Source organism: Osmia bicornis, chromosome 2 (genome assembly GCF_907164935.1).
Source record: "Osmia bicornis bicornis chromosome 2, iOsmBic2.1, whole genome shotgun sequence".
In the NCBI taxonomy this organism is placed as follows: domain Eukaryota; kingdom Metazoa; phylum Arthropoda; class Insecta; order Hymenoptera; family Megachilidae; genus Osmia; species Osmia bicornis.
In genome coordinates this window covers 13129131-13156627 of record NC_060217.1, presented here as the reverse complement: position 1 = coordinate 13156627, position 27497 = coordinate 13129131, and the positions used below count along the sequence as shown (strand labels likewise).

Here is a 27497-nt window from a genome sequence, read left to right as displayed (position 1 = left end):
CCGCGTTTGCCAGACGATTCCGCTTGGAAATTCGTTTGCTCGGAAAACCATGGTATTCTCCTCTCCTCTCCTCTCTCTCTCCGCGCGTTCTATGAATTTCCAGGAAACTTTGTCGCTTTTGTACGGCTTTTCAATTCGAAGGAATCAGAGGAAACACCGTGATTAATTTAGATTATCGTCGAATATTGCACAAATATTATTTCCAACGAAATTCGCAAAAATATTAAGCCAGAACAGAAACTCGCGGAAGTTGATTAATTACTCGACGCCGTTTTAAAATGCTTGAAATGATCCAAAGCAGCGCGATACCGGTGCTAATTACGCGGAAGAGGAACGAAACGTTCGAAAGGATACGTCTTCCTTTTTCCAGCGAAATATTCGCAAGCCTGGCAACCAGCTGAACGTTCAACGTACTTAATTCAGAGTATGGCGTATATATTCAATGGTCCCGAATTTTTGGTCGTTCCATCCTGAATACGAACCATTCATTTTTCAAACCCTCCGCCACGTCGCTCCTTCTTTCTGCCAACGATTCATCCTATCATTTCCCATCCCTTTCCTCCACCTACTACCCTCGTTCCAGTCAAAATGAAGCTGTGAAATAGTTCCATTTGGAAAATGAGGTTCAGACAGGTTTTTAGCCACGCGGCGCGGAGCAGCGCAGAGCGGCGCGTATCGAACGGGAGACGAACGGAAATGTTAATTGACGCGTACAGTCTGTGCTCCCCGCGTGATCGATGAGCAAATATTTGCAAAATTACGCGAAACGATAACCCGTTTAACGCGGTCATTCAAACCGTGGCGCGTCCAGCGTCGAAATTTATTTTTACGGGTTCAGATTAAACATCGTAATAGCGATGGTTGCGGTGCCAATACCGTGTCTTCATTTGCACTCGATGTTATAAACTAATTTCCTCTCAATCGTTCAAGTGCAAAGCTATTTGAAAAACTTTTTTCTTTTCTCTCGCGTGTCGTTTAACAAGAGGAAAAAGAAAGTGCTCGAAGCGGAACGGTGAAGGGATCATTGAGATCGGCGCGAAAAGCGCGTCGAAACGGCATTTAAATTCGTTAGAAGGCTCGAAGCATCCACTTCACGCCAAACCAGCACGAAAGGGTAATTAAATAGCATTGGGCGAGCATTTAGAGAGTACTCGCGATACATGTCCCCGCGAATCCATAAAGGAGCAGTGGCTCGTTCACTGGCGCATGGCGGTGAAAAAAGAGCATCAGACGAAAAGGAAAGGAGAAAAAGATCCGATTGAAATTTCATTTAATAGAACCCACATTTTTGCTTCACGCCTGAAACGTTTTATATCCTGGATGTATCCACATGGAAATAAAGAAATTAAATAATTCATTGTTCATTGTTTGATTTCTGTTCGTTTACTTAACCCTTCGTTTGCTCTTTTATGTTTCTCTTCGAGAGAGAGAGCCCCACGTTTACCCCTTTCCGCGTGTCACTCATCCCCTGACATTTCCTCTTTAACCTCACCACTTCGAGAGGAGAAACTCGTAAACTAGCGGAACTGATCTCTGGTCAGAGAACAGAACTCTAACCCTGTTGGCAGTCTGTAGCGCCCTTTTGGTACACCCTACAGTCCCGTTGTTCGAAATTGCAGCCACTTTCGTTGCTATGTATTCGCATTTTACTGCGCGTCGAAAACAACGAGAAAGGTGATTTATTTATTTATTTTTATTTTTTTTTTTTTTACAAAGTCATGGTTTTCATTTATGTTTCTCTGAATAGAATTAAAATCAATTAATAAACAAAGGATTACCATTTCTTTTTCCATTTTACAGTTTTCATTGAGGTAGAAATTGTTTGCCCATTTTATTTTGGAACGATAAATCGTTTCGTGGCCTAGATTTATCTTTGCTACCAACAAAATGATGGAAATAAATTAAAAACATAGATTTCCTGGTGCTTGAAAAGCAGCGGCGATACAAGGTACGTTGAACATCACCGAGATGTATAAAAAACAATTTTCATTTTTGCAACAGGTACTCCCAACGATTTCTAGCTGGCAGCTACCGTTACAGTTATTTTTCCACGGCGCGAACAAATTTACGTTTTGTCGCCTCGACAAATGCGAAAAAATGCGAAAAATGCGAATCGGTTGTTTCGATTCCCGAAACGAATGCTTTTCTGTCCGAGTGAAATTTCCAGAAAAATGCGTCCGAAATTTGTGCCAACAAAAAAAAAAAAACATCGCGAAAAAACGTCTGTCAATACTGAATGCTGAATGGCCAAAATGTTGATGGTAAGAATAATAAATTTAAAAAACTGTACTTAAATGGAAAATATGGATAACGTTAAATAAAATATAAGAAATAACATATCAAGAATGAATGGTAAGTAACACGTGGCGTAAACGATAATTGAACTGTGTAACCTATATTATCGAGTGCAGTATTAAGCATGGTTACGTCTATTGTCGATGCGTTAAGAGCGAAAATGGTACTGGCAGTTTTTCACCGCACGAATAAAGGAAAAAAAAAATAGTTTCCTTCCGGTGTGCTATTAATCCCCGCAGTCCGGAAACCGCAGTCACTTCCCGGTTATTCGTATGCTAGCCAAGAGCGAATTCGTGTTTCGTCATTTCTGCGGTTCCGGGTGGTCGTGTGGGTGCTTCGCTGGGTGAACTCACGCGTCGACGGGTCTCGAGCCTGGAAATGGACTGTTTCGTTTTCGAAATATGACTCGTCTCGCCAAATGGATATGAATCACTGGGAACGACGCACAGTGCCGAGTAAACTTTGCGATTTATGCGAACGCACGAGCCTCACCGACTTGGATTCATCCTCGAAACTGCTCCTCGATTCCCCTCGACTTTCCATCCCGTTCGACCGGAACTCCGCCGGTCCTTGCAACCAGTTCTTTGACATTTTGACAGCGGGTTATCGTTCATAGTCCCATACCGATCGAATTTCACACCGACGAATCGTCGACTCCGAGAAAGTACTTTCTTTTCTTCGAAACTCGGAAAGTCGAGAAAGTTTTCGATACATTGCGAGAGAAAGAGCTTTGCTTCTGGCGAAAGATCCTTCAAAATTCTTTGATATACGATCTTATGTTTCTCTTATTCGCTCGTTCAAATTTATATACTTAATTTTCGCCTTCTTTTATGCTTCGAGAGAAAATTTTCACGAACCGGGTCATCGTTCGCTTCGTTAACGAACCACAAATTAAGCGCAAGAGAAACTTAATCTGCAGCGCACGTTCGCAGCTATTCAATTCACGAACCGCTCGAAAATTTCAAGAGATTCGCGAGAGTTCGAGAGCACACTAGTATAAACGAACGGTTTTTCAAACGAGCGAAACAATGCAATTTCAGGAGGTTGAAAATTAATCCCAGTAGAATAACCCGTATCTCTGGAGGCTGCTCGAGAGAAATCGTTCGACCGAGTTGTTCTTTCGGTTTCGAAGAAGAAAACCCGGAAACACGAACGCTTTTCATTCGCCTCGATTAATATTCTCGTTTCGTTTAATGTGTCTCTGCTCGCTGATAATAGCGGCGGCCGAGTATCGCTAATTACAATAATTTTTCACCTTTTCTTTCCCGCGCGAATAACAATGCGCCTTCGATTAATCGTCGATCGCCCATGGCTATTTCCAGTTCTCCAAATTTGGGAAAACGGATCGGTACCTTGGGAGTGATTATAAGGAAAAGAAATGTCAAGTCGTTGGAAGATTTGCAAATCGACGACAAGTTTGCAAAGTTTTGCACGCGATCTCGTTAATAAACGATATCGAGCGCAGCGCATCGAGTACTCGATATTCATCGCGATATCAAGTTAACATCCAATTAATAACGAATTCATTTTCGCCGCTAATTGCTTGACTGGAATAAAGCGTAGGAGGCAACGAATTATTAAAATGCGTACAAATTAATCATGGTCACGAGGCTGGTAATTACACTTGATTCGGGCCGTCACGAGGGAATAAAACACATTCGTGTACACCCGCCGCGCCGACTGAAGCAATCTTTCAGTGTGAAATGATAATTAAATTCTACCGCCTCCGGGCGATCGTGCCGTCATACGAGTGCATCGCTCTGCTCTTCAACAGAGAAAATTGTGTTTCTTCGAGAAAACCAACGTTCCGGTAATTGGATAGTTTCCTACCGACGACCAGACGACTTAAGTGATTGATTCGATTTCAGAAGCAGCAACGAATTTTATTCATTTCTGGCATCTAACGTTGCTCGCGTTTTCACGTTAAACTTGTTTTTCAATTATTCGATTACATCGAACACGACCGCGATAAACGTGTTAATAGGTTCTTATTAAAATCTGACTGACGATTAAGACGCAAAGTCAGCCGTAAATCTGTTATAATCTCATAAGACTGGAATAAGAGCAAGTTTACGGATAGGAACGACTTAACCGATAGCGTTCATTATTCGCGTGCATTCTTGGAGCTTCGCAAATCCATAGTCGCGGTGGCATAATCGTCCTATCGAGTTTATCGGAAACTTTCCAGTCGCGGTTTCGTACACAATATTCATCAAGATTAAAAGTTCCGTAATCCTCGTTCTTAGCTGAACGTTGTACGCTGCTTAAAATAATTTAGAAAACCTCGAAATTCGATGTTACTTACGATTCGGGTACGAACGATCAAATATCCTTGAAATTATTTCATCGAAATCGGTGAAATTTCATGGTTTCTCGAAAGGTAGTTTAACACAGAACTACCGTCTGCCGCATTCGTCCGTGAATTTACTGCAACGGTTTATATTTCCGTGACACGCGCGGAGAAAAGTGGATACAATGTGCAAAATGTGTAAATTCGTGTCACTGGGAATGCGCGGCCGGAGAATAATGACCCCGAGCCCACTTGGCGCGTTTCCTACTCCCGACTACGTGTTTATTATTTATTATTCGATTTAAAACGCAAAGGAGCGCGATACTTTACCGAAAGAAATTCCACTGACGTTTCGCCTAGCCTTTAAATTCTCAACCATGCACGACTGCTTTTCTTTTCTCTTCGAGGATAGTGTTAAACGGAGCGTTGAATGAAAAACACAATCGATTAAATGTTTGAATGAAATGTAGAAGAGAAAAAATTGACAGGATTTTTTGGAGGGTGAAGAGCAGTCGTTCTAGCAAGAGAAGAGCGAACGGAAATTTGTGGGATCGTTCCGCTTTAAATCGCTTTCGATGCCGGTGTGTGTACTTAGGTACTTGACCGGTCGAATCGACACGAAAGACCAGAAGCAACATTCGCCGAACGAATATTGCCGGATCGATCGGTACTTGCCAACTCGTAATTAATTGCGGGGTATCGGTTTCTATCCTCCATCCTTTCGAGTACTATCAGCCAGACCTATAGCAGCCGAAAAATAGCCTTCCAATGAAATTTCTTCTTCCAACCAGATAAATTTACGATGTATTCAAGCTACATAATTCGGATTTTAATCTTCACGAGACGCCCTGTATGTATCCACAGAGAAAACGTGGAAAATTCGTTAACGTTCGTTCGCAAAACCGATGTCAAATTAAAAAGCAAATATTTGTCCAACACATTCGGAGCGTCATGATTTCGGATCTCTTTTCGATTAATCTCCGCTTCAGGTTGGAAAAACGCGACAAGCCGTAGCTTGTAATTAATTGCGGAACATCGTGGTGTTGGCGAATGAAGCTCGATCCCGGGAATATTGCACGGTCAAAAGCTGCAAAAGTCACGAATATTGCGAGGAGAAAAAGCGTCGACGAGGATGGATAAAAAAGAGAAGAAGCGGGAATTGCAATTATTGGCCCTTCCTCTGGTCCAAAGTAGCAGAATTTCCCAGGGCAAATTTCGTCGCGTTAAGGAAACGTTATTGCTTCGCGTAATCGCGAATCAACCTGGCTAGCCGCGAATTATCACCCATTCCTCTTCGTTTCGCGTCTTTTTTCCTCGTTAATTTTCTCCGTTAATTTTCTCCGTTTGCGAAACTTCTGCTAAAATTGGATAAACGTTCGAGCGAACGCGAACGCGAACGCGAACGCGAACTCTTTCATCGTTCTCACTCATTGGAAAATATTTTTTCTCCACAAAGTTCCCGGACAGATCTCGCTACCGCGATGGTAACGTCGTTCTCCAGAGCTTCGTAATTAATTAGAACGTCTCGTAATATTGCCAGCCCCTCCTTTCGTCTCTCGAGGGAGAACGTGACGCGATGCAACACGATTGAAATATTTTCGCTGTTAGTTTTGCTTCGTTTCCTCGACGTTGTAATATCTGTTATACCGAACGAAAGATGAGAGATGTTCGTAACCGTTCACAGAGCTAATATCGTATGGATTTATTATTAGAGGTAGACAAAAGTTTGCATCGTTCGCGTATACATATATGTAAATGGTGCGAACGAGCTATTTCAAAGCGTGTTTCAAAAACGGATACATAAAGATACGAAATGAAAATAAAGTCGATAAATTAAATCCATAAAGTACACTCCTCAGCGGAAATCTTTGCTGAAAGAATATTCCACGGAATAAGGGGTAGCAATTTTCTTAAAGAACGCGTCGCGATGTAAATTTGCGTTGCAGCTTCTCGCGCAGAGGCCATTAATCTTGGCCTTTTTCGTTTTTTCTTTCTTTTCGAGGGAGAGAAACGGCTAAATACCCAGCGATTAAATCTTCCGATGCGGCGTCTTAGTGGCTGCCGGAAACCACGCTTACCCACCCCTCCCTTCCTCCTGATAAAGTCATTAACAACCGCGTATTTTTCTCCCTTAATGAGCCCGAGCGTTATCTCGATGAGAGAGCGTAATATCAATTTCGAGCCTCGGATTACCCATGTTTCACTTCCACGATTGTTTTCCATTCGCCGCAGCTGAATTTCATTTGCTTCTCGACCGTGCCAAATTTTCACCCTTTATCTCTAGATTCGTATTATAATAAATTATGCGCCTCTATACAAACAACAGCTGCTTACAAATTCGTACCACCTATTTAAAGATGAAATTTAAACAAATCAGATCCCTAATTTTGTTAATAAAGAAAAAAACTTGCTCGACCGACGCGACGTTTCTTCGTAACGTCGCGTCGTATCCTTTTGATTCGCCAATCAACCGTCGGTTAATTGACTCATTAACGTTCGCGTGCTTTTCTTTCGCTATGCCAGCTAATAAACATCGAGGCAGGAAGTGACGTTGATTTCGTTCACGGGAAAAGAACCGTTTCCCTTTTGCCAGAGAGCTCAAGTAATATCCGGCCCTCTATTAAATTTCGGCCGACCTTCGGCCTTCGCTACGCGACTTTATTAATGTTCAATTAATTACTCCGCTATGCTGCCGCGTAGCTACGTTATTCGCCAGTGATTTTACGAAGCCTGCTCGCGTACCAACGTCAAACTTCCCTGTCGCCATTTTGTTTCCCCTTTAGGTTCTCTGTAAAAGTTTCATATTTCATTGGTAGAGGATGCAGCGAACCAAAAGAAAGATATCGATCCTTACAATTAGCGGAAAATCTCGTGGAATTTTTGTTTCGCATTGTTTGCGTAACGATTGAAAAATATCCCTCGGCCACGAATACGACAATTTATCACTCGAATAACCATGTAAAAAGAATTTCATTGAAATAACGAGCACGGCCGATCTCGTGTTACCCTCTAAAACTAGGATACACTGGCTCGAGCGTTCGCCAGCCTAACGATTCCACTTTGCCCGTCGGCCCACGTAGGCAGATGGTCGAGTCGAGATAATTACCCGTTTTAATTATTTAATTAATCCCGACGACGTTTTCGGTGTTTTATCTGGAAGCTCGTTAAGCCGGGCCGAGCGTGCACCACTCTACGCTTGGCACGACACACGCTCATCTACGATGAAATCAATGTAGGTGTAGGTGTGAGTGCACGAGGAACGGCTCGTAAGTACGGCCGAACAAATGAAGTCGTTCATTTTCGGAACGGCATTTATCCATTCGATCAAATTGCACGCCGTTCACTATGGCCCTTAATCTATCGCGCATTTATTTCTGTTTATTCGAGAGCCTTCAAAATTATTTGCGCCATCCCAGCCCATTGTGTACCCGTCGTTAGTCCAACGGTTTGCTTTCCAATAACAGCTTAATATTATAAGTGATATATAAAATTGTGAAATTCGTTAGACAATGTAATCGATAAAAAAAATGGTGTAGCACTTTCGAAGCAGCGAGTGTAAAGAGGCACTCAAGCAGCCCCTTCTCTTCGACGATATATCAATTTCGTCGAACGTTAACCAGCCTCGAAGTTCTCCATAAACCCCTTGGGAATCGCGACGAGAGTCGACAAGTGAAAAGGGACGAAAGAAATGGCAACTCGAGCCGGACGTTAACGAGGTTATTACTGGTTTCGATTGCACCCTCTGCTTGCGTAACTGTAAATAAGGGAACATCGGGGCTGCGAAGGGATACTTGGTTCAACAGATACGACCAACAAGAGCAATTACTTCGAATCTTGCGATGTCGTACGTATCCAATAATTTTTAAAGTCGAATCATTCCGCATCGTTGACGCGACACCGATGCATATGATATTTCCATATTTCGGAAAGAGAGAAGAGAAGAGAAGAGAAGGAAATTGATTATCCATCAGTCGCAGGGGTGAAAGTTGTAGCGTTACAGGGATGGAAGAAAGAATTGATAGAATTCAATTAACGAGTAGGCGCGTCCGAATTCGACAACAGACCGTGTACAGGTTTTCCCGATGCGGAGGGAAAGCTGCGCAGTTTTTCCCACGGGATGTCGCGGCGACCAGAGCCTCCCCCTCGAGGGATACGAGAATTCCCTTCGTGTATGTACACTCACTCCAATCACGAGCCATACATCAGTTTGCGTCATTGACGAGAAGAAACAGGGAGGAACGGAGAAAAATGTCCCGATTGTGATGGTCCCAGGGGGGTGAAACAGGGACTCGCTGCTGCCACGATCGCTCCCCCGCTCGAACCAACCGATAGATCGTCTTTTCTTTCAATCTGGCAAATTTTTTACCTATTCTTCCCATTTCCCATCGATGTTTGTAAAAAATAATAAATTTTCCAGTCGACATTTAAAGTATTTACCTTGAATCGCGTTAAGGGTATACGCGTCAATCAAATCGGCTCGATCCTCGTCAGAAACACGGACGAGGGAAAAATCTTCCGTTTCAGGATGAAAGTTTTTCACAGAGAACTGATTTGGATACAGCTGACAGAATGATCAACGAGGGTCAACTGAGATAGAATTAAAAAGTTGCAAGGATTTTCGAAGGACGTGTTCACCGACAGGCAAAGAGGGCACACGCGAAAACTGTCCTTACCTTCGAGTCTCGAGGGTAGCTCGCTAAGTGATAGATCACGAGGACTAATGCGGCCATCCTGTCCTGTTATCTCCGAAGAAACCTTGTAAGAAAAAAGAAATTTCCTGACTTTCGGTCTCTGGTGTGTATATTTTCATTTACCGTCGTCACGAAGACACATCTTCCTTCGCTATCGATCGATGGACCAAGAATTTGCGGGGATCGAAATATTTCTAACGCAGAGAAAATTCATTTTAAGGATAAATCGTTGGTACGGAGTGAAATATCCTTCCTTCAACCGCGTCTCATCGCAATTCGCGTGCTAATATAAACTGCCTGTTAGCCAGGATATCATTTTGAAGGGAACTTTCTAATTGACACCGAAGAAACTAATTTTAACCAAATTTTCGACGAACCAGCTTCGATAATTTCGTAACTTCAAGTCAGACTGTTCTCAGTTAGCTCTCGAGGAATCAGAGAAATCTGACATCCACAGCCATGGTAATTTTGAATTTCTAGATTAAATTCTCGTTTAGCTCGTTACCTTGGCTCGGATAGATTCTACCTTCCTTCCTTACTAGTCCAGAGAAAATTCACTCGCGCAATCTTCTATTGTAATAACGATCCGGTGTTGCAATCAAGACGCAATAATAACATTTTCGGTAAGCAACACCGAAACGCGGAGCTCTAGTCTTGTTTACCTCGTAGATAGGATCGAACCCTTGTCAGAGAGGGTAATCGCCTAATACGGAGGTTCGAAACACAGAACCCGAATCGTGTACCTTCGATTAAGGGTGGCAAATGGGTGGGTGCTTACCGGTGGCGCGTTTTACAGGCGAAACGCGTTAACGGACGTTAAGTAATGGATGATCCGCTTCGAGCCACGGTTTAGTTTCACTCGAGACTTTTGCTTAATAATTCACGCCAGGTCGGATCTGTATCACCGTCTAATTGCTCTGAAATATTGAACAGCGGATCGAGCGAAACTGTCCAAGGTTGGGCTTACTGAAATTTCACCGAAACCGAAGAAGCCCTGCGGCCACTCCACGATTTTAGTATGATTGGCGAAGGAAAAGCGAATGTTCTGCAAGGATCAGGTGTAAGGTTGGAAGGGACGTCGTTGCGGCGAGGAAATATTTTTCATTAATCTGATTATTTATCACCCGTCGAGCTTTCACGAGGGTTTCCCAGCCACCCTCTTACGCGATGTAATCCTGAATGCGCCGCGGTTACCCGTTTAACCGAAGCAAGCGGGGATAGAAGAACGAAGGGCGAAATCTATCGTTACGAAACTCAGCGACACCACCCTACCTTATTTCTCACCCTCTTTTCATTTACATATCCACCGTCTGCTTGCATTCTCCGATGCAGGGAGAAACAGATTCGATTTATGACACTCTTGCTGAGCAAGGATTACACGAAAGCTTTTGAAACTGGACAATACGGCAACTTTAGTTTGCTAATTATGTAGATCCTTCGAGTCGCTATCGTTCGTTAACCACCATTAAGGTGTGTACACGCAAACTGTTTGAAAATTGTGCAACTTCTCGCTGATTATACCTTGTCAGCGGTTCGAAATAACTGCCGACTTCTCACTGTCACGAGTTAACCAGATGTGACTACGTTTAAAAGCGGCCATTCGAAGTTTAAAGGCGATAAAAGGGAAGGAGAGGAAATCCGCGTGCAGCCTGAGCGGCTGAATTGAAGGAAAGCTGTCTGTTGGACGAAAGCTACCGCTGCTCTCGTATAACTCGCTAGTAAAGTTATATTTAGCAAACTTTTCAACTTCCATCCCTCTTACATGGTAAGAGGGCAACGTCTGGGGATTCTGATGTTTGGAAGAAGTAAACATCATTAACGAGAAACCATAAAGCGCCTCTCAAACTTCTCGTAATAGAATGAACGCTTCAAGAATCTCATCGTCGCGATACAACCTATAAGGCGTTACAAAAACATAGTTCGAGCTATAAGATGGATAATGGTCGGTGACGACGTCTTACGACGACATACGTGGTGAAAAAGCGTGAAATTTCTGTCCACCGTTGCATACAAATCCTGAGCGGTTCGATTGAAACAAATACAATTGCGTTGTTGGCGACTCGTTTACAAGCGACAATTCTCGGACAAACGAGTATCAGGATGCAACGAACACCGCGTGCGAAACGTACGAGCGTTCAGGGAGCGCAGGATTGCGCGTAATCGGTAGTGTAGGCGTGATGCATCAGTATTCGGCTCGCGATTCCGTGAACGCTCGTGCCCGTTTTCCCGCGTACGCGCTTCCATTTCTCGCCTTCTCTCTCTCCCTCTCTCAGCTCTAGCATTAAATTTCCGAGCGAACGGTGAAACGGAGCCGCGTAAATCATGCAACGATAATGCCGGATGCCGCGTTCCACCGATACGCTTAGGCGTCGCGACGCGGAACGAACGACGATTTCGAATTATCGTCGGCTCAAGAAGCGTTTCGATGACGAATCACCGCCGCTACAGGGGTGACAACATATCGGATATATTCTTTCTCATTTCATTTCATTTCATTTCATTTCATTTCATTTGAATATCAAGTTCGTTCAGGCCGAGTTTCCTTGGAGAATTTTCAAAATGTTTCCGGATCTAATTGTAAGAAAGACAGCTGAATAATGCCGGTTCACTTATTTAACACGACCACTTATTAAGCTTGACGTTTCTCGTTTCCACGATTTATAACCTTCATATCCGCTAATTAAATCAAATATAACTTCGCGAAATCGGCCGGGGACGCGGCGTAACGTCGATCATCATTACGGCAATGGCTTCTACTTTATGCAAAGCACTTTCAAAGAACACCGAGAGACGCTTTAATGGAGTTAGGGACACGCTGAGAAACCTCGATCGACGTTAACGCGACACGGGATCCTTAACCAACTACCTTGCCGTGTTCCCTCGACGGAAATCTGTTGTTGTATACTATCAAAAATTCATGAACCCATCGAATATTGTTATTCTACTTTTGATGCTTCTCGAGTTAAATATTTTTCAAGTAGTCGCGCGCGTGTATTAAGATCTTTGGTAAAGTTTCGTCGGTGTTTCACAAAGGATGACGATTTATTAGAGTCAAAATTATCGTTGTTTCTGGCTCGTTCGGTTGCGAACAAGAGGGCAACGACGACCTCCTTCTCCTGACATATGGTCTATTAGGACTAATAATAGGGACTGGAAGAGGCGCGAACGCCCGTATACTCTTCCACGAGCCAAGTCGTATGTCTTTTCAGCCAGTCCGTGGCTTCGTGCGTGGACCACCGTGGAAAACAGTCATCGTACCGTACGATGCGTCTCTAAAGATGCACTATTTTTAATTTCTCGGCAATTCTCACGTTTATATCGCGAGGGTGAAGAAAAGGAGCGTTTGAAAATTAAGAGAGGTAGATTTCTAGCAGGCATGAAAGTTAAATTCGCGTGTTCATCATCGTCGATCACGTAACAGGCTAATTAAAGCGTTCATTTTCTCGCCGAATCGATACTCGAGACTCGGTCGAGAGGGCAGCTGGAAAAGGGACGAGCCACCTTCTGCAGGACGTCGAGTGAATTTTTTAAATTCCTTTAGGAACGCGTACACGGATCGCACGGTAAATCGTAGCGAAGGATATATTCGATACTCGATTGAAATATTCACTGGTCGTGTTCGAATTTCCAGAAAGGCTCTCGATAACCCGCTACGTCTTGTGATTTTCACACCACGTTCCAGCCCTTTTGCTGAATCTTTCAATTCTCCTGCGGCCTTGTTTCCTGGTAATTGTTCATTCACAAGAGAATATAAGATAATGTTGTTGTTGCTCTATACTCGGGACAAATATAACCTCGTGAAATTGCTTAAATAAATAGATGTCCATTAAGAGCAGTATCCCTTTACACGCGCACTGTGTGCCAACTCGATAAATCTTGCCGAAAAGAAATCGGAGGGATTCGTTTAATTGTAGGCGGAAACCACTTCGATTATTAGGCTCGGGAGGAAAGAATGTAACACAACCAGCGGCTCATAAATCAACGGATTAGAGCAATCTTCGGGCTAAGCTAAGGCTTCAGGCTGAAATCCAGCTTCTTGCGTAACGTGGCAACTTTATCGTCGCCATAAATGAGAATCATCAGCAAAGAAACAAAGATGGATCGAAGGAATTTCGTTCCTATCTTTGTCTTGTCACCACGGATGATAATTCCTGGCATATAAAGAGGGATAATTCAATCAATTATAAATTTATTCACCCGTTCGTTGCTTTAATCAGCTACAAAATAAAGAACACGTGTCTGGGAATTTGAAACGATTCTGGACGCCTGACAACGCCGGATCGTATTGTTTTTAGCCGCCGAAAATAGGAAAGAGAAGAACAGCGTCGTTTAGCAGAAATACAAAGACCGAGATATGACAACGACAACGACGACGACGACAAGGCGTCTCTGTCGTCAAACACATCGAAAAACGAGAAGTTAACTCCCTGTTGACCGGAGGAAACGTTCGACCATTCCGTCTCTTCTACTCCGAATGGACGATTTTATTCGTCCAGACGCCATCAGGATCTTAATTTCCCGGCTAATGTCTCCAGTTCACTCGGAATTTACTGCTCTTCATAGCTCGCTCTATTATAACATGCACGCGAGCTGGGACTAGCTTTCGCGTAAAAGCTCCAGAACTTTGAATTACCCGCTATAAAGCTTGTCAAACTACCATAAAATCCTGTTGTCCTTGCGTCTGGTTATTTCGATACGAACATCTCTTGACACTATTTTCATTAGATAAATATCTCACGCTCTCTCCTTGATTGTTGCACTTTAAATTTATCTAATTAAGTCCCCGAAATTGAACATACAAAATTTCTCCCATCAAAATGATCTTTGTTTATATAAAATCTGCCCCGAGCGTTTGTCAGAGGCAGTGAGAAAATCGTGGCAAGTGCGAAAGGGATAAAGGAGGTAAGAGAAGCGGACAGATGGAAAAAGAGAACGAAGAGGAGGCGACGAACGAAAATCTAAAATAAACCGTAGAGTCGTTGCACGGTTTTACTCGAGGCGTTTTCGTGTTATTCCAACGTGGAATAAAAGAGCGAGAATGCCGGAGTGTGGCAAATCTTGAACGATGCGTTGCGTGTCTCGGGACGTTGAGAAAAAGAAGAAAAGGAAATGGTGTACAAGATGGTCGCCGGTTATCGTTGTCAGCTCGAGAAATATTAGGTGTCCAACGAAACGCGTTCGAATCCGGCGACGAACGATCGGTAAATTTAGTGTCGGCTAACAGGCAGCTAGGAAAACAAAATTAATCCTGCGTTACTGTCTTTATTTCGAGGGAGTGTCGTTCTCGAGCATCGTGGAACACCCGATGACGGTTAAATATATCTCGACATTTGCATAAACACAGAAGCTGGGAAGATCTCGTGGATCGATTTAAAACCCAGCAACGTAGCAAAGAAATTTCTATGCGCGTATGCGGTTTTACGTTTCACAGTAATTGCGAAACAACGAGTACGGTGTTTAAGTTGTACTTTGACTTATTAAAATGAAAAAGAAGCTCAGAAAATGTGCATTGCGTTACTTTACGCTGGCAGCTTGAAGGGAGATTTAAATTACTGTTTTTAATTATGAGACAAAATGTGATTATATTAGATTCGTTTTCGTGTTTATTAAAGAATGCTTTCTCTTAACTAATTAAAATTGTGCCTTAAGGGAATACCACGAGCCACAAACGCGTAAGAATCTAACCGATCGACCGCCGCAGTAGTAACAGTCAAGCATATATGACACGATGAACCGCGTACTGAACGCAATTCGACCGAGGTAACTGAGCCGAGTTAATGAGCAAGTACTAATCAAATTAATATTCCCGGAAATTGTTGAAGTATAAACGAATATGCCTAGTCGGTAAATATACATACATTTAACCGTCTCTTAAACAGCAGAAGAGCATTAATCCTACGGGTATGAAAGCAGTGGTGCAGCTTTCGCTTCCTGGAAGCAATTTAGTCGAGCAAATTTGTTACAACCGCTCGCCAACACTCTTAAGGAACTCGAAATCGCGTTGCTCGCTTCACAGTCGGTTGGACTATGCTGTTCGCTGCAATTTGTCGATTACGCCAGACAGCGTAGCTTTTAGCGGGAAAAAATATTGCTCAATTTCCCGGTGAATGAAAACGCCGACAACTTGAAGAATTTCGGTCGCTCGTTTCTTTAGCGCAAACGTCGAAAAGCGAAAAACCAATAAATTTTTGTCGAATGGAGAATCGAAAACGTTGGAATTCCAGGTTTAAAAATTCCTGTCTTGTATACGAATCATTTAGGTCGACTGAATTTTATATTGGAATTGCTTTTTAAATATAACACAGGAAGTTTTTCGAAGGCGTACGTCAGGCTGGTAGTGAACGCGTTAACAAGTTCTCGGGAGAAGCGAAAAAAGAGAAATGAAAATTCAGGAGGAAAGGGGAGCAGCGTCGGTGACGAGTCACTCTGTCATTTCGTTATGAGTTACCGAGACGAAACGAGGCAGAAGGAGGAAGGAGAGAGGAGCAATTCCTTGTGGAATTTCGGGAACGCTCGAGGGCCTAAATCGTTCTGCTCTGTTGAAAGAAGAATGGATGTCGTCTCCGTTTCTACGATCAAAGAAGCTCCAACACGACTCGTTGCGCCTTCTACGGAAAATTCAAAATCCTTCCCGCCCGCCCCTCTTCGATCCACGATGAAATTATTACTCGGCATTTTAATATATTTCAACGAAATTTATTAAAGAGAAGCTAGGATAGAGGATATCAAGAGATTAAAGGGGACAGGTGGCGAGGTGGGAGATTTCGCGCCTAATGGAGAATACATCGCGTGGTCTAAAGAGAGTAAGAAGAGGAAAGCGTGTTTGCCAGACGTTGGAAACTTGGCCAACTACCGGTGTCCCGTCGTGGAATCCGATTTGTCTCGGTTTCAAAAGGAACTTTCTCTGGCAGTGTGGCGAACGAAACGTGGCATCGTTTCGAACTAGTCTGGAAGGTGGAACGGTGGAATAAAATGAAGTAAACCGGGCCAACGAGGTCGCGGAAGCGGAATCGATGAACGATCGTCCAGAGGGAGAGAGAAAGAGGCACTTGTTTGCGAACGATGGACACGAAGGTGCTCGGTTCCGAGCTAATAAGCCGGAAACCTAATGCGGTTCGGCCTAATAAACCGGAATTACCCGTATTAGGTGTTGGATCGCAGAATGTATCGTGTTTAGCTTCTCGGCAATAATGCGAATTTAGATTGAACCGAACCGCGCGGAATAACGTGGATAATGATGAGTGTTCGATACTATCTCTTGCAGATTTCCAGATAAATCGATCGTTGCAGCCCATCCAAATGCTCTAATTTCATAATTTCGCTAACGTAGCCAGAAAAAGGCTAGAAATATTTCACTGAAAAAATTCTTTCGCGAAAGACGAGATAATCGAAAGCAGTGGGTGTTAAGCGAAAAAATGAATATTATATTGGCGAGACGCGGAGGTTAATTGGAAAGTCGATCCTTCCGGCGGAAAAATACGCTACAGAGGCGCGACTGAATTCCCGGTCCTGCTCTCGAAACAACGGTTAGGGAGCGAGAAGATTTCGCGCGCGCGTGTTTGCAAAATGACAAAAAAAAAAAAAAAAAAAAAATAGAAAAATAAAAGAAAAGAGGATAGAAGCGTGGAACGGATCAGAGAGATTTTCGTGGTGCGAGCATCGCTGCCGGGACGATGGCGAAATAATCGAGAGCCGGCTGTCGCAACGGAGGACAAAAGAGATATTTCACCGTCCGACAAATTTCCTCGCTAAATGGCCGTGCAGAGAAGGAGAAAAAAAAGCACGGCGAAGAGTGACCCGAGGGGGTTGAGGGAAACAAAAATAAAAATACGTCGACGCGACCCCTGGCCCCATCCGCGATCCTTGCGAAATCGGAAAGGCAAATTAAAAACTCGTCATCCGGTCAACCTGTCAGATAAATTGTATAACAATAATAATCACTGCATCCGTCGCGTTCGATACCGAATGATTGACGATCAAGGTCTGTTGGCACGTGTTTCAGAAGCCGAGATAAAACAACCGTCTGCTTTAGCGTCGAGTCTTACTACTTAGAAAAGTAAACGCCTCGAGTAATCCGCCGCAAAACGACGAGTTCCTTTCTTATCTCTTAAATCATCTTTCCGTTCCATTCGCTGATAACAGATGAGACTAACGAACCGATAATAAGCGAGGAATCAGGTATGTCTTTGGAGAATAGGCGTGTAGTTTGGGCTCTTTCGCTTCTGGCAACGTACCAAAGTACTTTGCCTCGATCGTTTGAAAAATGGCAGAGGATGAGAGAGCGACCGAGTCCCGTGGAATATTCATGAAGCAGCCCGATTTCCTTTTTTTTTTTTCAACTGGCTCTTCCATCGACGCTCGCGTAGCGGCGAGCAATTGTTTGCATTTAATTTGATCGTGATGTGTTGCTCGTGTTCGCGAAACAGGTAGCATCGATTACCGCTACTAATCGAAATGCACGAATTCACGGGCTATTTTCTTCTTTTTTTTTGTTATCCGATCTTTTGTTACATTTACCTGTATACGGTCCAGAGGATAACATTTCATTCATCAGTTATATTCCTGATCCACATTTCAGCCCATCTGGATAAGCATACCCCCTAAATACAGCTTAATAATTATTCATACACGTCCGACGTTTTATGCTCACCATAAATAAAACTAAATATGTCTCTCTTTCCTTCCTCTACTTCTCGTACATCAATGTTCACACGCGTTCCCGTTCCCTTTTTCTCCAATTTCTCTTCAACAGCCAGCTTTTCGTATCGCGATCGTCAGAGCCGCGAAGAAAACTTTGCAACGTGTCGTTTTTCTCCCTAACGTTTCTCAGTCGTTTCGAGAGTTCCACGGAATTTTCGATCGCCCGTTCTCTCCGTTATTCATACGACATTTTGTCTGTCGCGAGCGAGACACGGGTCCCGGGTACAGATGGATTTGTCGAGAGAAACTTTGCCACTTTACCCAACCAACCACTCTCCCTTTCCCCTCGATTTTATACCTCCAGACACCTTTTCTATAGCCACTGCGCGAATATTTTATTCCATCTTTCCGAAATGAAAAATCGAGTAGTTAGCTCAAACGGACTCAATTGACAAGAAAATCATACGGTAGAAAGGTTTAAAAAAAGCAGGAGTTCCTGAACGAGAAAGAAGTTGAAAGTACGTTAAACGAGAGGGTGCTCTGGTGAATGTACCAGACGGTGGAAAAAACGCAGACACGAAATTATTTATAGCGTCATATCGGGGATAAAACGATTTATGCGATGGTGATATAAAAAGAGCGTTGCTTTTACCGAAAATCCATTAATAACGATTCGGTCGGCAGCCAGGTAAATGATCGCGCTTATTATTTATGCTCGTAGCTGGGGAAAGATGGATCTGACCATTTTTAACAGCACCAAGGATCGCCTGCGTGAAAAATGCGTGAGAAATCGACTCGACGATACTCTCGATCGCCTAACAATTTATGTGTACCTTCTATTCTATGAACTATAAAGATTAGATTTTTTTTAACCCTCTGTCACGTACCATTTAAGGTAAACATTTTCCCAGATGACAAAAAAATCGTCGTTGAAATTTTCCTTCCCACCGACAAATTTTGATTAGAGAAAATTTATGCCGCGAGATGCGCGACTAGCTCTCGTTATCTTTCATTCGCGACGGCGACGGTTGCTCTCGCGTGCCCGCGTAAAGCAAATGGATGCCCGACGTGCCGGGTAAAAGCTGGATCTCGAAATGCACTAGCTTTTAAGGAATTAAATCTGCTCTCGACTCGTCCGGGGGCTCACCGTGCTGGCCGCTGCGTTATTGTTTTTCTACCTATGAAATATTAATTCAGTCGGCCTGTATGTTTCAGCCCGTTCAATATTTCGTTCCCGTCGCGATCGCTCCGCTACCGACCGACCATTTCTATTCTCTACCAGTCGTAAATTTCCTCTTTCACTTCCGTAACTAACGAATAATGCTTGAAAATTTGTTTGTTTCCACAGAATTTACGTGTCGGTAATTGCGTCATGAATTTGATAAACTAGACCGAAATTGGACCAATTTTATTCGAGGATTTCCTTGAAGGCACCTCGCGACTGAAACTTTTGCGGTAAATTTGTACTTTTTTCACCTAAACTGCGACTGAGTTTCTCAAGCAAGTAAAGCTCGTCCCCCCAAAGAGAGGAAAGAATAAAAAAAAAAAAAGGAAAAAGAGGCAGAACCAGTCATTATGAGATCGCTAAGGGACAAGGAGGGCGAAGCGGGTCTCTTTGAAAGTTCGCCCGGATGAGTAAACAATTTATCAGGCTGAAAGTAAAACATAAAGGGAGAGGAAGCGCGTTCGTGTCGCCTCGGAGGCTCGGAATTTTCACGACGTCCTTACTCTTATCGCTCGCAGAACGCGCAAAGTTCACGCGAGAGCGTCCGGGGACTTCAGTTGGGCGAGTTTTATCTGACGGCCACTTGCAACGAACAGCACCGAGCTAGCACAAGTTCTGGCCGGGAAGAAAACAGGAGGAGAAGCTCGAGACAAGAAGTCGGGACGAAACGGGCGGAAAAAGAGCAGCAGGCGAACAGGCAAGCAGGCAGAGGTCGCACGCTTTGAGAAATGTCGCGAACGTTCGCTTTTCGCGACACTTTTCTCCCTCCTTTTTATCCTTTTCTCTTTCTTCAATTCTGACTTTGTCGCTGCTAAATTTCAAACTTGTTGCTTCCTCCTTTTTTTCTTTTAATCGCTTTAACGATGTTTCTATCATGCCTTACTTAAACATTAAGTACTATTTGAAAAAATGAAGAAGCGACGTAAAATTGTTTCTCCCGCTTGAACGTTCGAGCCATTTATGATTCAAATATTTTGCCAACTTAATAAACAGACAAACACGCTTTTAAATGGCGAAACGACAATAAAGGCGAGTATGAATTACTGTGACAAACGCGATCTTCCGACAGCGTGTGTTTTCCAAGTCGCGAAGCAAGATCAAAGCGCGGACAAGCCTTCTCTCTCCCCGTATTCCGCTTAATTACGAATCCTTTCGAAACGAAGCCACTTTTGACTGGACCAGTCGCGTCGTCCTGTCCTCTCCGTAGGTTTACTCTTTCCACGTTGCGTTACGATTATAATAGTTTCGCTGGTATTAAAGCGTGTACAGGCGTAAACGAGCATGGTAATTGGCCAGGGTCTGACTCGTTTCGTTGTGCCGCCTTTCGCGTCGCGAGTTTGCGGTTTGACACTTCGACGAAAATGAACCCGTAAATTACTATTATGATAGTTATTATCATTATTGTCGGAAGATACTTCATCGTTGCGCCGACAAAAAAAAAAAGAAGGAAATGGAGTGAAATAATGCAATCTTGCGGGAGAAAGTTTGAAACCGAGACTCGCTCGTACATTGTCGCGAATTACGGTTAAATGGGAGGTAATGAATAAAGTTCACGTCTAAAGTTTAAATTGCGGTATAGCGAGATACGGATTATCCGAACAGCTGGAGTGACAGCTCGGTCCGATAAATTGCTAATGCTATACTGTTTTAGTGAAACTGTTGCTGTCGATGAAAAAAATAGCGCAACATAGGAAAACTATTCTGGACGAAAAATGGTACAGGTTGAATAACAGATAAGTAAAGATGGTAAAGATAGCTTTTGATTTTCTCGATTTCGCTCGTCGCGGATCGCGAGGTTCGTTGACCCCTTCTTAATTAGGCGCCCAGTCTGCCCGATGCACTTCCAAATTTTCTTCTTGTTCCCGTCGCAATGGCGCCTCGAAGACGTTGGCGCTGTCTTTTTCGAACGAGAGCAACAAGACGGCTCTCTTTGTTGGCTACTCGACCGTTTTCACATGCGAATGGGACTGTCAACCCAATTTGAGAAACGCGACGCGAGTGGATGTCGAGGAGACTGGTTGCATAAAACGAAAACCTTCTCAAGGTATTCCGTGCCTTTGAAAACAACATTCTATCCGACTCGTACATAGTAGCAGACGTTAATGCGATGAATTTCAAAATAATATTTGTTTAAAAAAAAGAAAAAACAATGAGACACCCATAGCATAGTTAACTCAAAGGGCGTAAATTCGTGGAGTTGTAGATTAGCCGACGTCACACGTCGACTATGTCGGCTACGTAGGCACGCGCAAACAACCCCCATGCGATGGGGGTTGCAAGCGGTCGAATTTACTCGGGCATTAAGCGACAGAACAGCGCTCTTTACGATCGCTTTGAGCAGTAGAGGGTTGCTCGTCACGGAGGCCACGCGAGCTCACCATTAAAATTCCATCAGATAATCTTATTTGCCCTACGATCACAGCGATCAATTCATCCCTTCTACTCGAACCTAACTTTCCTTTTCGATATCGAACCGAGAAACTAATCGATGTCTCGTCGAAACGGACCAACCCGAGAATGAATATAGGGGGAGAAAAAAATGGTGACCTTAATTTGAAAAGGGTTGCAGGTCGAGGTCTTGCTCCGGCGAGTATCTTTCGTGGCTCGGTGAAATTCCAGCCTGGGATCTGGGTCAATGGGCGAGCGAAACTGCTATCCCCGAGTTTAAAGGGTTACACGATAGTGCGGTCGTTTTCGACCCGTTCTGGCGAGCCCCGCACGAAAATAAAATCTCGAGTGTGCCACTTCTTGCGGCCGTGGCTGTAATACGCTAACCGCAGCCTGCAATTGAAAGAAGTGGCGCTGACATTTTCGGATGGAAGAAAATTGTAATACCTTCGGTGGCGAAGGGGTTGAGAACTTTTGGCGACGACCCTTTCTGCAACTGGAGAAGCAAATCGCTGCCCACTTTTATTTCTAGGGTGGTTCGTTTATGAAAGGACGGAAGATATGGAGGGAGAGGAAAAGCTTTAAATAAAATAGCGATTAGACGAGGGTTAACTTTACGCCAGACACTAATGAAAGACAAACTAGCAGGCATTAAACACGTAACTCTGACAACAACTGAGAAGGTTCGTTTCGAAGGTTTCTCGGTGGAGGTGAAACAAGGAGGTTTAGGTGAAAATGAAGGAGAAGTCGGAGCAATTCTCTCTCGCCATCAGCAGCTCGTATCTCTCCGGTATTTCTGAAACGCGACGGGTGTTTCGCGCGCAAATAGTTTTCTAGAAACGTATACACAGGAAGTTCAGTCGACGTCGGACAGAGAGGGAATTTCTCTTTCTCTAGTCCCTAACAACTATTTGCTTTCCAGCTGACCTTAATCTAGGAAATGGCCACTAAGAGCTGTTCTCTAGCAAGCAATGCGAAACACGAACAAACGGTTGGACAAATGGAGAATAACGTCGACCAAGTCGGACGATGAAAGACGCGAAAAACTTTTTGAGTATTGCGTGCAGGAGCTTTCACGAAATAAGGTCACGTAAGTTCAGATGTTGGGCCGGAAATTCGGAAAAACGCTGCCTGTTTCGTTATTCAGCATGCGGCGCTGTTCTTTAAATCGAGTTACGAAACAGACGTGTTCAACAGATTTTCGCTGGCTTAAAACGTAGCTAGATTTAAGACTTTTCCAGATCGCTGATAAATTTTCACCTCGAAGCTGAAAAACTTTTCTCCCGCATCATTTTACGAAGATTCTTTGCCAAACTGGCTCTCAAACGACTCGAAGTTCGTCGAGCAAGGGTCGTTCGCGACGATGAGAACATTTCTGTACAAATATTTCTCGCGAGACTGTTGCCTAGGGTTAACGCAACAGGAGGTCAGACGAGCATTGTTTCAGAAAGTTGACCCGAGTCGTCCTTTCGACTGGGTACATAATTTAAAAACAGGACTTAACCGCGACGGTCGTCCAACAGGTACTCGATCTTTGTCTCGGAGTCGTTCGTTAAAAACGTTGGACGACACCGAAACGAGTAAGAAAAAAAAAAACGAATAATAATAGCAGTAGAGCGTTGAAGAGAAGTCGGTCAACGACTTAACCAGATTTGCCAGGAGAAAAGTTTCAGAAAATTGATGAAGAACGGAAAGAGAGAAGGTTGTCGTCGTCTGGTCGGCTGGTCGACTCGTCGCCTCGTCGCCTCGTCGTCGAAGCTGAGGCCGAGCCGTCGGTTGTTGCCTTTCAGCAGGACAAAAACATCTCTCTCTTGGAGCGAAGCTTTCTTACCTCCTTGTCGGGAGTTGAAGGCACCGGTGCTTCCAGCGATGATTAGAAGCAGCAGCGAGCTTAATAAAGCTCTCGAGGAAGGCAGCATCTTTCCTGTACTCCTACCGGCGCCTGCGCGACACAGGGTCCTTTAACCGGCTTCCCTCATCACAGCCCCTCTGAAAAAAAAAAGAATTGAACAAACGTTAGAAACGAATTGCAAACATTTCTATTGCGAATTTTATTGCTATTATTTTTCATGGTGGTAAATTAATGCAATAACGACTGATCTATCGAAACTGATAGCAGTTACGAAACGTCTTTGTAGGTAACGAGAGCAAATTATCGAAACAAATTTCGATGCGATTGAATTTTCGCAGTAACGAGGGCAAAGCGAAGGCTAACCCTTTGTTCCGTTCGTCAATTGCAATTATCGCGGATGCAAGGTGATTACTCGTATAATTCTTTTCCAGCTGCAAGTATCCTACGGCGAACGGGTCTCTTTTCTTTCCGCTTTTCCCGCCAATACGCTGAGTTAATGAGCCTGGAACGTTTAATCCAGCGTTCATTAAGGCGTCAAAATTTGTTAGCTCGCCTATAGGAGTAAAGCTTTTCGCTCGCCAAAGGATCCTGACGATCCTCGCGAATAAACGCCGTCATTATTCTCGATCGAACCTCTGTCCTTTACGTGTCGAGTAAAATTTCCTAGTTGAAATTTATTCGATAAAGCGAGGATATTTTCAAGTATTGATGTCGGATGTGTTTGCGACGGCCTCGACCTCCCTCGATCTCAGTCAGGGATCGGGTATTTTTAACCCATCATTAGGGGTCGTTAGGCTCGAACAAGGGGGAGGAGCGGTCGACAGTGACCCTTCGAGCCAATTGTGGCTTCGTCGCCGATGAAATTAACGCCTGTCGACCTTAATGCTACGAAATAGAAAACCATGTGTTCGCCTTCTTTTTTTTCGAATTTGTATTTGTCAAACAATCGCATTGAAAAATCTTCATTGTTCTTATCCACGGTGGATGTCGGATGTCGGTATAGGGCAAAAGCGGAATGGAGACGCAGGAATCGGACGATGGATCGAGCCGGAGGCGAAGGCGGTCGGGAGAGAAGGAGAGAATTTAATTTCTCGGTAACATTACACCTTAGGAGCCTTATTCCAACGGCTTTGTGTGCCTGCGGGGGTGGTGCAGAGAGACACTCGATCGCAGGACTCCATTTGCGGTTTAGCATAATGGAAACCCAACGCGCCCCGAGGGCTAACGCCACTCACTCCTTCTCCTCCCATTTCTTCTTTCCGCCTTGTCTCGCCACGCTCCACGGCCGCGCCGCGTTCCGTAGCGTTTCGCTTGCGGAAAAATAAGGAAGTTCGAGCAAACACTGCCTCTTTGTAGACGCTGGATCTGATCAACGACTCCGCTTTACTTGCCGAGCAATCCGTGCCAGCTTTTCTACCGAGTCCCTGACAACCGTGAGTGGTTCGCTAAATTTGGACACCTCTACAGAGTGGTCTGATCGTGTTCCTCTCGTATACATGTACAATTCGACTTGCTCGTTACGCGTTCGAATCGGCAAGTTTCAAGCGTCGTTTACCTTTTGAACAAGGCTTTACGAGATGGAAGTTTGTTTCAACTTGGAGATTTGCCGGACGAATCACACATTCCATCAGACGTCTACCACCGAATTAAGAATAAACTTTCAGTTGAATTTTCACCAGCTTCGAGGCGAGATTTTAATTATAAACTGTCGGTAGCACACATTTAAGTTTTCTAAATTGCGAAGAAAATCTTGTACCATTCTGTGAGTGTTTCCAAAGAGAAAAGTTTGAAATAATAGGTCGAACAGGTAGTAAACGATTCTGGTGTTATCGAACGACCCTGTATGTTCGGCCGCCGTTTTTCCTCTTTTTCTCCGACTTTTTCTTGTCACGGCACAAATGAAGCCGCGTCGCGGTGCGTCGCTATCTGCTCACGTACGCGAACAAAGGGATTCGCCAGACATTCGAGCTTTTTGCGCCAAGAGCACGTCCTCGACGATGATTTTCTCAGGTTTTCCCTCGCGAACCCGCTCTCCCGGTCTTCCAGTCGTCACCGTGAATTACGCTGAAGAGCTACCCGTGAATTTTGATCGCAGCCGCACGATGACACTCGACGACGCTATCTGATCAACCAAATCTCAAGCGTTTTCGAATGTTTGGAAAGAGCGAAGAAAACACTCGAGACTCTACAAAAGTTCCGTCAAGTTCTTGAAAATCGAGTGACCTATTTTTTCTTCTTCGGTAGCTATGTACGTTCTTGCGCACCTTTGTAATTCGTGCAATTTTACTTGTCATTAAAATAAGTAAACAAACAAGTATCTTGCAAGTTAGACTGGTGCTCGGATGCTTTATTTGAGGGGGGTTGGGGACGGTGTCAAAGCAGCTTGTAAAATTAACTGGGAGCAGAAGTTTGGGATTACTGATAGAGATTCAATATTTATACTCGACGGAAGTTTCGAAGAGACACGGAACGCTTCAAGTATCGCTCGATGTAACGGCGCGCTCAAGTTTCCTATTTCACGTTTCCAGATCGAACCGAGCGTTTCCGCTACATTTCGCGGCGGAAAACTTTTGAAAACCTTCTCGAAAAGGCTGACGCGCTTCGGGTCTACTACGTAAAAGCAGGCGATTAATTTACCTAAAATCCCTGGCCGCCTTTCCTGTCCAACTTTCTCGAAAGATATGAAAAGGCCGAAAATAGTAGAATAGAATTTTCACAGCCGTTATTTTGCAAATTTGTCAATGATCAATTGAGAAAAGGAAGAGAATGTTAGGCGTACTCGAGAGGCATTCGTCAAAAGCGTTTAGCGCTGAAAACGTGAAAAGCTTAGGATAATTGACGCGAGTGGATAAAGGAACACTTTCAACGACGTCTCAATTGAAATATTATTCCAGCCAGTGTGGGATTAAAGGGTGTGCTGGTAGAATTGAAAGGCGATCTCTTTTTCTCCCGTCGATGGAGAGCTCGAACAAAGAAAATGCTCGAATAACTTTGGAAATCCGACGAGTTCGAAGCGTCGCGCCGCGACAGAACGCCGCACTCATTACCATCCATCCATCCATCCATCGTATTTCGAGCTCTTTTTCTTTTTCCCTTTTTCTTTCCTTTCCTTTTTTTTTTTCCTCTGCGTTTCAGTGCGGCGAACGAACGGTGAAAATTAAGGTACGCCTTTCATCGCAATACTGCGAACGCGGCACGAACGAGATTAGAGCCGCCTCAGGGGCGCAGCTCGTCTTTCGAATTAGCGCGAAACTCATCTCGCTTCTGTCTGTCGGAAACCAGAGGAACGGCCAGTAACGAATCGCAGACTCGAATATCAGCCACTTCGAAACCAAATTCTACAAATCTGTCTACGAATAAGTCTCTTTCGAACAGAATTCGAGTTGGCAAACATTTGGGAGGAAGGCAATTTTTAGAAAATATAATTAAGATTGGAAGTCTGAAGAAACACGTCAGATATTCCTATTAAACAAAATCCATCGCGGAAAAAAAAAGAATGTCGACGAGAAAGAAAGGAATAAAGCAGACGGTCAAACATGCAGGAGCATCGAACAATGCCGTTTAATTTTCGAAAAAATGTTCGTTCGCTATGCGAGTTATGAACGCCCACCCCTTGCTCGTAGGTGGCTGGGAATTTATCAAACGAGATCGTCAAACCGAAACTCTGCTTACGTAAAAATGAATGAAAAAAAAGAAAAAAGAAAAAAGAAAAAATAGAGGAACGGAAAAAGCAGAGACGGAGGAAGGAGTTGGTGGTGGAAGAACAACGGGTACGCGGAATGTTCGCCGCAAACAATGGAATTCTACTCGAGTGAAAAATTTTTACCGTGTCGTTGCTAGGTGATCCTGTCAAATTACACCTAGCCATCGTCCTCCCCGTACTTCCGGTCTTCCTGTCATATATCTCGTAATATCACGGAATCTCGGGGTTGCTCGGTAAATCGCTTTCGAATGGAAAGGAAAACTTGTTTCGCGAGTGTTGCGCAAGGTGCTGGAAACGGAAGACGTTAGCTACACTCTAGTCGGCATAAGTGAAATGTAACGGTCCGCCAGGAAGTAAGAAATACCGAGAGAGAACGAAGAAAAGCGGAAGTTACGAATAGTGGCGAACGGGGA

The 27497-nt window shown here is 44.0% G+C and overlaps 1 protein-coding gene across 1 annotated transcript in view; it reads right to left on the bottom strand.

Annotated features, from left to right (window-relative positions):
- LOC114877166 overlaps positions 1–27497 on the bottom strand; it is a 171816-nt gene that overhangs the window by 59221 nt on the left and 85098 nt on the right. Inside the window, exon 3 of the mRNA XM_046290135.1 lies at positions 23361–23518. Within this exon, the coding sequence (XP_046146091.1) occupies positions 23361–23448 (88 nt within the window). The 5' untranslated portion in view covers positions 23449–23518. The remainder of the gene's footprint in view (positions 1–23360; positions 23519–27497) is intronic.